The 12,015-nt window shown below is 36.5% G+C and overlaps 1 protein-coding gene across 6 annotated transcripts; it reads left to right on the top strand.

Annotated features, from left to right (window-relative positions):
• Window positions 1-3,601: 3,601 nt before the first annotated feature.
• LOC124435455 lies at window positions 3,602-11,623 on the top strand. 6 transcript variants are annotated; one of them, XM_046985401.1, is made up of 8 exons: window positions 3,602-4,066; window positions 4,628-5,060; window positions 6,390-6,480; window positions 6,584-6,884; window positions 7,115-7,278; window positions 7,359-8,638; window positions 9,239-9,525; window positions 11,302-11,623. In XM_046985401.1, exons 2-6 carry the CDS (start codon window positions 4,967-4,969, stop codon window positions 8,350-8,352), a joined length of 1,644 nt encoding a protein of 547 aa, XP_046841357.1. In that variant the 5' UTR covers window positions 3,602-4,066; window positions 4,628-4,966; the 3' UTR covers window positions 8,353-8,638; window positions 9,239-9,525; window positions 11,302-11,623. The 6 variants fall into 6 exon arrangements, with proteins under 6 accessions (XP_046841357.1, XP_046841352.1, XP_046841354.1 ...); XM_046985396.1 differs by lacking the exon at window positions 11,302-11,623 and adding an exon at window positions 10,318-10,752; XM_046985398.1 differs by lacking the exon at window positions 11,302-11,623 and adding an exon at window positions 10,318-10,752 and having other exon boundaries at window positions 4,775-5,060.
• The last annotated feature ends 392 nt before the right edge of the window (window positions 11,624-12,015 follow it).

Raw genomic sequence — 12,015 nt, forward strand, 5'->3', positions numbered from 1 at the left:
GATTGTTGAATGCGTTTTCATTTTGTGAATGTGATGACATGAAGGTTCAAAGGTTGATTTGCGTAAGCATTTCAGATCCCTTTATAAGTCAAAACTACGTGCAAAAAATTTTTTCTTGTGTCTGACATCCATTGTATGAAATCTTATGTAGTTCAGGGAATTAATTAGAGCGCCCTCGATGATTTAAATCAGTCGTAACTTGAATAATTTCGTGTTGTGCTCTTCCACATCACGTAAAAAGTGAATTGAAGGAGATGAGCGGAAGGTCTTTGAATGAATATAGCTTTTGTTCCATGCATATGCTGCACTCATCCTGATTGATCTCGACAGAACTTGTCTCTTAACTATATTCATTCCATACTCATACGCTGGCATTTCGCCTGACAATCCACACGTCTGCTCAGTCAAAAACCCAGAAGTCGATGAATCGTAACCACTCTCTTCTATAAAAATTTTCAATTTAAGATATTAAGTAATTTTGACTTCCAGAACATACTTCGCAATTCTTGGCTATTTACTTCGTTATTTTCAATACTTCAAATGAAAAAAGCAATTTGCATTAGTATTTACTAAAAATTTAACTGCTCTAAGCCAATCAGAATTTAGAAATTTTTACATGTGTTTAATTAGTGTAGGTAATAGCATGGTTTCGAGTGCAATTTGGGAAAAGCATGCACGAGTGAGTTTTTCAAAGACTATCAATATACATGAAAAAATTTCTCAATTCTGTTGATTTTTAACTTCAGCGTGCGTACATTTCATCCGGCGAGTATAACCATCGATCGACCGGCTCGTATTTTTCAATCCGTCTGATATTTCTTTCAACACCATAGCTTCCGCACACGCAGCTAGAACAAGGTATCTACTTTTAGCAGTGTTATTATTTTCATCCAGAAACACTTTGCAAACGGTGAACTGTAAACTCCTTCGCTAAAGAAAATCTACTTAAAACTTACCAAAGCCGTTGTAATTGCTTTGTTTACAATAATTTAACTTTCCCGCTTTTGAAATGTTTTATTTTGATTGGCTCTTAGATCATTTCTTTGTTTGATAACCAATCACGAGCACATTTTTCATTGCACTGTATTTCCTTTTTTGCACTGTGTTTCCTATTTTTGCACTGGTGTTTACGATAAATTGCAATGCTCTAAACCAATCAGGATTGATAAATTTTTCATGTATATTATTAAGGTTTAAAAATGTACGTAGAAAAATTCTGCACTCTGATTGGCTTAAAGCAGGGGTCTCCAAACTTTACAGCCAGAGGGCCACATGAACTTTCATTCAGCATGTTGAGGGCCGACGAACCGTATACCGCTGATCAAAGAGCGAATATTTTAATAAAATGAAGTACATAACACAAGCTTCATTAGTTAAGAAAATATTTACTCAAAATTTAAACTTTAAAGGTTTAATTTCAACCAAGAGTAGTATCATAACAAAATCACAATTATTCTGTTCAGTTTTCTCAATGTGAGGGGTGAAATTGGTTTTTTCATGACAAAATTGTAAAAAAGTCTAGCTTTAAGTTTGAGGTTCCAAGCATTAGAAGAGCCCTGACATGTTTGTTCTATAACTGTTTTTCATATACTTCATTTAAGAAAAAGATTTTTACACAGGTATGTGGTGCCAAACATAGATAGCAGTCCTGCAGTAAAATGCCTCAATTTTGATAGTTCTCTTTCGGTTCTCTTTCTTTAAATTCTTCCTCAGCAAGTCATTTGTTTGTTGAAGTTTGGACAAAATTGACGTTGGGACAAAAAGCCACTCTTGCTAGTTGACTTGCGTGATAACGTGAACTTTCTGCACAAAGTTTGTTTTGTTTAATAACATTATTATTTTTCTTAAGTGTCTCTGCGGGCCGGATTGAGAGGCCCAACGGGCCGCATCTGGCCCGCGGGCCGTAGTTTGGAGACCCCTGGCTTAAAGCAATGGAATTTTTCGTAAATACTATTGCACTTTCTTTTTAAAAGTGCTCCTGATTGTTTAGTGAAGTAATCATAGGAGCAAATCAAATAAAACATTTCACAGGCGGGAAAGTTATTGTAAGCAAAAGCAATGACAACGGCTGGCGTAAGTTTTAAGTAGATATTCTTTTCGCGACCGAGTCTACAGTTCACTGTTTGCAAGACATTTCCCGATATGCATCTCATTTTACTTAGTTTTCTCACCATAAACTTGTTTGTTTACTAAGAATTTCTAGACTAAACTTGCCACTATATATTAGTGCAACGTTAAGATATTTATACGTAGACTATATGATTAAAATAACTAAACATGCTTTGAGCAAAAATCGTTCGCTCATTAATATAAACAATGTCAACAACAGCAAATGAACAATATCCAGGAAAACTACAGCAGCCCTTTTCTTTATGAATACTGGTATCATTCAACTATCACCTCATACCTGGAAATCTCGAGCTCGTAATCAAAATTTAAAGAGCTAAAAAATAGTCCTCATCGCCGTTTTTTGATTATTCTAACCATATTAGGTTAGTAATAATGCCTTTAACAAGTGACATTTTGATCCTCAACATGTACTCAGCTTGAAATGACCGTAAAACATAGTACGAACGTAATTCATGGTGTTTGACGTATTTGGCTGACTAAAAAAAAACTCGTTTTGAAGTAAGATGAACAAAACCATGCGAATTAATGAAGGGAATACATGGTCAATGGAGCTTAATGAAGTATTGTGATTTCTATTAGTTTTAAAAGCTTTTGAAATCCGTGTTGTTAATTGGCCGTTTTTATGATAATATAACTAGGGACGTGACACTCTGTATAGTTGGAAGAGAGAAGGCCAGTTCGTATGTCCACAGTCTGCTTTATTAATCTCTGTTGATCTGCAATGTTCCCTTCAACGGATGATGCATAACTGAACATTTGAAATACCCTCTCGACGAGCAATCGAAGGAACAAACTGGCTAAATGAAATTGCAAAAGGGTGTTCAATACTGAAGCAGCATCGTGAGCCTTAATGAACGTTTCAAAATCTTCATAATGTGATCCGGGTATTCATCAGAGTTTGAAAATCTCACTCAACTCCTTTTTTTGCTGACTAAAACATGTACATAAGGAAATAATTTCAGCAGCAGGAAACTATCTAACCGAACTATTTCATGAAGTCATTGTCAAATAATTTTCATGTCTTTAACTGCAAAGGAAAAATCATGGAAATTTCTTGCTGAGCCCGCGGTGTGTTCGAATGAAAATTCATAATTAAGCCTCACTAGACAATGCGGATACTCTTTTTACATATTTTTTAAGTTTATGTTTCAGTTGCTGGAAATCGACAGTCGCTAGTAAGACAAAACCTTGCTTCTAGCTTCAGTTTTACACTTGCAGAGAACAGACGCAAAATATTTTTGTTGAAAATTGCTTCCTAATAAGTTTTGGTAGATAATTAACTTTGACACGTCTTCCGAAATTCGATTTCAAAAGGATTCGCCTATTGTAAAACTTCTCGCAATATTTTGAGCAATTTTTGATGCGTATGGGATTATCGTGCTATTTATTTAGCAAACTCGAATTAGTTTCTTTCATTCACATCGAACTTGTGTTCAGTTGGTGTTGTCGACGATAGGGGGTCATTTAGGTCATAGTTTAAGGCCTGTGTTTATACAAAGACCACAACTGAGCACAATTCTTGCGTCGAACCTGTTTCCCGATGACATTTTCCTTATGCTTCTTCATCAACCTATCATCTACGCCGTCGTCGTAAACTAGTTTTCTATTTTGACAACATTAACGTATTCAAACAACATTCGGACACTTGCGAGGAATCAGATTCGACTGGTCACAATCATTGGCAGTACAGTTTTTCACGCGATGAATTGTCACAATTATGCATAATGTATGCGTCAAATCGTAGGAGGCATTAAGAGCATATCGCAACCCCAGGGGAAATGGTCGGATTTAGAGCTTGTGAGTGATTCGCGAAAGACCAGGTCCCTCTTTCGCCGGTCCAGTGCTGTTGTAAATTATTTGGTAACAACGTAATGAAAAAATGTTTTTCAAGATTCAAGCGTAGACTATTGTCATAGAGAACAGAAATTCTATAAAGGTAACTCAACTATAGCGTTAAACGCCAATTAAAATATTTGTCAAAACTCTCCTACAAATTTTGCTGTAATTGTAGAAGCGTATGTGTACAATATTTTCGCCTGCACGCTCCAGCACTTGACGATAATTTTTGCTTTATGAATAAAAAGTTTGAAAAGAATAATGTCAGTGGCGTCTGCTTTCAATGACTATGTGATGTAGGGCGCAGAAATTCGAACGTTTCGTAGACATTTATCCCGCTGCTTTTTAACATGTTCTGTCTGTTATTTTCTGACAGGTTTGGGGGGAGATATTTCAGTACAATTTCTATGCATGTGGATGTTTTGCTGTATTTATGAACGTGTTGTTAATTTATATTTCGGACTGTCAAAAATTTTAGAAAGAAAAGGTCGCCGCAAGCCGAATCAAACATTAAGTTGTTCGCCGCATAGATAAACTGCTTTACGCAAAATGCTATTTTGTTGTAGGAAAAGTCGCTCGTTATAATATTTGTTGCGCCAAAAATGTGAAGCGTCAAGCGAAATAGATATACAACTAGAATTTTTCACCTCTGCCATTTTAGTGAAGCAGGGGTGTTTGTTTGAATGAGAGAATTAGGCTACAAAGCGGATGTGAATTGCATGTTTGCCCATTGGGCATACCTCGCTGTGTCTACGTCAAATGAGGATATCGACTGGAAGGCTTTGATTAAACTTTTAACGCCACATAGCTCGCCTTCTGTTGAATTCTTGTGAAAGCCCAGACCTGCATAAGAGATAAAGTTGCTCTTTTTACGTCACTCTTGACGAAGGAACAAGAATTGAAACAAACATTGACAATAGATGATGCCAGATGGGAAAAAACCTAAATGAATCCGCATAACTTATTGTTTCAGCTTTCCGAAGAATGTTGACGACGTAAAATGGCGCACGCCGAGGAAAGAGCGTGGAATCGAACGGAAAGAAAGCTTAAACAAGCAGAAAAAGAAAAAAATTCCTACAATGGGAAAAGTGATGGTAATTAGCTGTCTTTTCAAATTATGATAATATTTTTTTACAATTTCACAGTTTGTTGCGTCGAAATATTATTTAGATACACATTACAAATGAGTTTTACTATAATCTGTTTTTTGGGATAAGCCCGCATACCGTATCAGCTCATACATAGTTAACAACATAGCATAGCAACAACATGTTCTGCATAAACACAATAAGATTAATTCACTGAGACAAGAAATGCACCACATGCTGAGCACAATTTTTTGTCCTTGTGAATATTTTTGATTAAACACACATAGCTAAATTAACTCATAGTCGGTGAGTGCACACGTTTTTTATGCCCGAATCGAGAAGGATTGCAAACAAACGAATGATTGTAGGGAACTAATTTATTTTCAATCCTTCTTAACGAGTGCCGATTGTAAAATCGCACAAACGAACGAACTATGGAGTGATCTTTTTACTATACGAAGTTTTGAAGTGTAGATTATACAGAAATTTGTCGCTTAAGTGATACACACATTTCAAACTTTTCAAAATAATTATATAGTTTGCATCAAAAACAATAATGGCAGCTACAAGCTTTTCCTGGATGACAAAATAATTTTTCCATCATTTTTTCTTAGCAATACGAAAGGTAACTCCTTTCTTGCGAAAGAACAAGGTTCTTATACTCCTTTTTCTTTTTACAAAAATAATAAACTTGTTCAAATACTCATCAATTTGCCTGACAGAAATATTTTCAATGCTTCGTGATTCATGTTTCGACGATAAAAATTATTGAAGAAGTAAAAAGTAGAATGTCCTGCTAGGGTTTTGGCAAATCATTTGACAATAGCTATTGATAAATGCAATCAAAAAAATTTTTTTTCCTTTAATCTTATTGCTGTCAACCATTGGCGTGAAAGGTCAACATGCAATTTTTGACCAATGACAAACACCGTATGTTCATCTTGAATGCAGTTACAATATTAATAAAGAAATTTGTACAACCAATCAAACCCCCCGGAATTTTAGGCATATGGTGTTTATTTCACTATTTTATTGTTCGCATAAAATTCAATACTTGTATGTATGATGAAATTTCATACTGATGTTATGGCAACATCTGAGTCGCTAAAGTGATTCCTTACTGCGACCACAGTTGTCAGTATTTCTCTATTTGTATGGTCATAACTGCAATTATTGCAACGAGAGCAGTAAGAGTAAGCCGGTATCTGGTTGGTTTTATACACCACATAAACCATCTGGTTTGACAGCGCTGTTGCAAAAACGTCGCTTGTGTGTGCTGATTACGGAGATAGGGTTTATCTTGAAGAGCTATAGTCACAATTTTTTCATAATCAGATGTTTCCGGTGCCCATCGTCGCCATATTATCGATGGACAGGAGCTCATGATAAACGCCAATCGATCCGAATTGAATGAAAATTGGGAAAGGTAGATATCCCGCTTTCGTAATGTATTTAATTCACGAACTGCCTTTTGCTCATATGATTCAGTTAAAATGCCTGCATTTTCGTTTTAATTGATATCTTTAAAGACCATCAAATACAGAAATTGACGAATCGAAGTCCACTCCAGGAAATGCTGGATATAAGACTCAGCCAATAAAAGACTATACAAACACAGTACATGGTGGCAAGCTCTTTGAAGGAGAGGAAGATGCCAATTTTGATCCAGAAGTAAAGACATCCAGTTGGTCATCAACTCCTCCTGCACGGAAAAATTCTTCCAGTAGTGTGAAATGTGATGAGTGGTCGCATTTAACTTTTAAAAAAACAGCGTCAGAAAAGAACGAATGCGGTGGTGACAAAGAATCAAGCTCCTTGGATCAACATAAGGTCTGCATTAATGAAGGCAGTAATGATTTGCAAGTAATAAAATTATATGTTGTTTTAGGGAACTGCTTCCTTCGTTGATTCCCACTACTGCTAAGCTTTTTTGGATGTAAACACGGTCAATATTTATTTTACGATGCTTTTTACCAAGCCAGAAGTTATTCCGAAAAAACTTGTCCCTTTGAGTGTCAAAAAAAATTTTTGAAAATTTTCTATTGAATTGCATTCTTCAGATCGCTGGGGACTGGCGTAAGACAGCTTCAAGTCGTGGGGCAAACAAACCCAAAAGCCAACTGAAGCCTTCTGATTCTTGGATACGGGAGCAACCCCAACTTCCAGAAGAACCAATTCTTAAAGAGCCTGCATGGTTGGATCTTGTTCGCAAAAGAAGATGGAGGTATGGCAGAGATCACTACCTCACGTGAAGTGTTGCATAAAGTACTGAAATGTTTGTCATTTCTCCTCATCAATTTCTAGGTCTACGGTAAAAGCAAGATTTCCCCAAACAGAAAGAGAGAGAATCCAATTTGAGCGAAGACTGGACACCAGCAAAAGAGGTCTAAAGTTCAACCCACGTGGTGAACCTACTAGCATTACTGGTCCCACCATGGATGATGAACTCTCTTTGTATCTCCTACAGCAGCGCAGGCGCATTGAGTCCGATGTAGTGGACTCTGGCGTCCCGTCTGCCAGTAGGAGCAGCATGTCCTCACCTGCTGCTAGCTCTGTGTCCTCTTTCAGTGATTCTTATTTTCTTGACGATGATTACCATGACAACGATCCTAAAAACCGCGAGCTTGCAGCAGAGCAAGGAATTCTGAATCTTTCCCGTCCTCCCATGAAAGGACCAGCAAAGGAACTTCACAAAAATCTGGCTATGGAAAGATCAAGACAATCCACAATGCAATGGCGTTTCTCAGCTGACCCCTACGAAGCACCGCTTTGGACTCACCTACCCAAACCCACCGATGTTGAAGCACTTAACGATATGGATGTCGGTTTGGAAGCCAAATTCTGGAGTTCAAAGAAGAAATTTCAAACTGGACAATTCAATCCACCCGCAGTTCTTTCAAAGCCACGCTCTCGGTCTTTCTCGAGCGGGGATGGAGACCTGGAGAAAAGATCTCATGCGAACAGTTTGACCTCTGAAGAAATAATCCCGTTCGCATCTCGCTCTAATTTTTCTGACATGAAACAGAAACTTGCATCGGGTGAGCTTCTGACATCGACACCAATTACGGGAAAACCAGTCAAATTGGATGACTGTAATTCGCCAAATTTACATACGAAATTCCCTCATTTGGAAGAAATTGAGCCAAAGGAAAACAAGAACTCAAGTTGTATCAAGAATTCAAGTTATATATCGGCAGAAGAGATGGCAATAATGGAAGAGAGCAAAAATCCATCACCGAGGATATGTTTACGGAAAAAGTTAAAACCCCACCAAGACACGTTGAGCGTCCGAAAATGACCCGAACACGCAGCGATGCTGAACTTTTTGATTTGCTGAGATCAAGAAAACAAGAGGCAGACCAGTCAATTGTGGAAGCATCAAAGGAAATCTCAGATCTTGCCACCAATATTTCGAACACGTTTGGAGTAGAGAAAAAGGATGACACGCTTTTTGCAAAAAATGACGGCATATCTCGAGGGTCTCCGAATAAAGAAACGCATGTTGAAGATAAGGCAAAGAGTAGGCAAAATCACAATAACGAGGAAAGCGATTCCACGAATAAGAATGAAAAAGAGCGTGTAAGGTAAATAAAAAATTAACTTATTGAGACTCTTATGAAATCAAATAGTAACAAATGAATAAATTTTAAAGTAAGGAAAGCTACATGGTCTGGTTTGAATAGTTTTCAGGTTGCAAAATTGTCAGGAATAGGGCAGTTTTTATGTGTGATCAAAGAGTCCTGCAATACTCTCTGAAAGAGATACTTTTAGCTTTGACATGTTTGAAGAAATTCCCATTTTATCAAATGGGAATTCTTAAAACATGCCAAAGCTAAAAGTAATTTTGCCTTGTTCACATAAAAGTATTCGAATGTCCAAAACTCAGAAACTAAATTTCCGATAAAATTTACAAAGATTTATTTTCATCTCGCTAATTATTAGTATGTATCGATGTATCTTATCCCCAAATAATCTTATCTGTGCAATTTTCTGTAACAGCAGTTGATGTGTAGTTTTTGGGACGAGGAGTTATGCAGGTTCTTGGTGCCTGGTGCCAGTAAAATGAATGGTTGCTTTTTATGTTTGATATCCAAATCTTAACCCTCAATCAAGCTTCGTCCTTTTCGAAAATGTTGTTTATTTTCAAAATGTTTTCTGATTTCAAGAATTTCTCATTTTTTTAGGAACACCTCGCCGGAATTTTTAGTCACTCTCAAGGACTATAGAGTTTCACAAGGCAAAGACGTGAGCCTAGAAGTTGTTGTCAGCGGTGAACCACGACCAAACGTACAGTGGTTTATGGAAAATCGTCTTTTGACCAGTAAGAACAATCGTCACGTGATAGTCAGTAAAGGAAGTGTTTTCAGATTGGACATCAAAAACATTCAAGTTGAAGATGAAGGACTGTACGAATGTGTTGCAGCGAATACCGCTGGCTCGACAAAATGTGATTGCGAAGTCATTGTTGATGGTTAGTCGGATTAATTTTTAAACGCTTTTATTTCTGAAATAGGATAAGTTGTGTAGTCAGACCGTTTACTAAGCATGCTACACATGCCATGCAGATTTTTTTGTTCCCTTTGTATAAACAATAGGTTTCTAAAGACGTGAATAAGGATAATGTTCTGGAATTTAAATAGCCTTGTGGCCACGCCAATGGCGACAATGTAAAGCCAACTATTGACCTGGAACCCAATGTACTAGATATCTGACTCTGCTACTAAATATCTTGAAATGTGGCAAAACTGACGATATTTTTCCCTATTATCTACGTTCCTTCAGTTCATATACAGTTGCAAAGTTGATAGTCTAGATTTCATTTTTGCCACCTTTCAAGATGGCGTTCTTGCGTACATTGACATAGTAGTTAAACATCTAGGGAATCCTTGTGTCAAGCAGACTCTCAACGTTTGCACTCGTTTGCAAACGCTAAAAATTAATTTAATTTGCCCTATTTTATCGGGAAAAACTGTTAATCTCTTTCACGCAGCATGAAAATGAAAATTTTTGATACTGTCAAACACATCGCAATGTCTACGTGAACAATCATGATAAAAAATTTCATGATGCGTTATTTCATACTATCAGGAAAATTACAGGAGTTACATTTGAGAGTAGTTAGCTAATTCAAGACGTCTTTGTCGTGGTGCTGGCATTTTTCTTACGTAGATATTTCATCTAATTCGCAAACAAGAGCAACTAGCAATAGCAATTAAAGCGTTTCTTATCAGGCTCACATTTCCTGATTGCATTTTTTTTTCAGATTGAATTAATAAAGGTATTTTTGTCAAAGAAGTTAGCAGATATGCTGGATGTTTCTCAGACAAGACGGCTCTTACCAGGACATTTTTAGGATAATTTTTATGATAATTGGCATTTGATTATTTCAGTTTTTTAAATTACATAGCTAGTAGCTAACAACGCATGGACAAATGATCCCTTGCGGGAGACTTTTTTAGCTCGCAAGTTTATATTGATAAGGTTATCAAAATAGCATTGCTTGAATTGACTTATTTTCTGTGCATTGTTCTAGCGAATACCTACTTCAAGACTTGCTTTCCAAATTGTCACTCATAGCATATTTTAATGAAGATTATGTAAAACCTGGTTACGTATAGGTGACATATCATAAGTGTGATTTTATTAGTGGGATTTTAAGTCTGATTGCTGAATTGAAAAATGAATTGTATTGAAATGACGCTGTTTCATTCTTTTATCTTGTACACTTTTTTATTTGGCCAGCTAGGACAACACATGTTCTAAAGAGTTAGCTAACAGTCAATGATTGAAGTAAATTTCATCTAGTCTTGGTTAGAAGGTTACCTTTTGACTTCTACGTTTGGTTTTAATTTTATCTTGTCTTGTTTGAATGTTCAACAATAACACTTTTCCTTTGGAGATGAAACTTGCAACCCTTCTGTTACACTGTTGCATAAGATATAAATTTCATAAATTCATGTGCTTTGTTTTGAAAAGGGTAAAAGTAACAAATTTATGTCATGTACTAACTATTGGCGATAACTATAAAATATCGATATTTTTGAGATAGTAAACCTCTGATTACAAGCTAGCCATTGGCATATATAATTTCGTGGAAAATATTCAATTGAAACATTTATTTAGAAAGGGACTATGTGTACATATAGGGTGTATATGAAGACCATGCTCATTTTTTTGTGTCAGTGACAGTCGACATTTGTCAAAACATTTTATAAATCAAATATATGATGTTTGTCTATTTTTATAGTGACGTGCTTAGTTGGAACTCTTTGAAAGCAAGATTGCTAGCTTTGTAGAAATTTATGCGGGAGATTTGACTTGTGAGTTTTATCTGTAATAACAAGATATAACATAAAGCTGATATCTATCGGGGAAACTGTATTAGTATGGAATGCATTCCCATATATTTATGACGTTATACAAATTAATTTATTCTGACTTGCTTGTCAGATTATATCTGTTTCATATTCACAGCCTTCGTAAAAACGTATACAACATATTTATTGTGCGATTTTTACATCTCCCAAACTTTCCTTCTCGGGCTACCAAATGAACGAAAGTCCGATCTTGAAAATGCGTTTTTTCTTGTCACCTTGCGAGATTGCACAAATCACACGTGACTTGCATGAGATTCTTGAACCAATCAAAATCTTTTTTGGGTCGGTGCTGAAGGCAGGTAAACTGAAACAGGATTGACATATATATTGCCACATTTCAGATTGCGTTGCCGTATGCAGCCAAACACTGTTCTCGAGTATCTCGCCTATTACGAGTAACGCCTGACAGGCGTTTTGTGTTCATAGAAAATTCACATAGTTGAGTGATCGTTGTAAGTTGTAACAGACGCAAGCTGTTAAGACTACCTTGCTGAATTCACAGGCAGTGGGTATTGATGACTTGTTGTGTCATTCACAAATTTGTTTCTCAAGTGTCATATTGAATGGATGTGTGTCTTATCGCC

The sequence above is a fragment of the Xenia sp. Carnegie-2017 genome, unplaced genomic scaffold, assembly GCF_021976095.1.
Source record: "Xenia sp. Carnegie-2017 unplaced genomic scaffold, XeniaSp_v1 HiC_scaffold_14, whole genome shotgun sequence".
NCBI classification, from domain to species: domain Eukaryota; kingdom Metazoa; phylum Cnidaria; class Anthozoa; order Malacalcyonacea; family Xeniidae; genus Xenia; species Xenia sp. Carnegie-2017.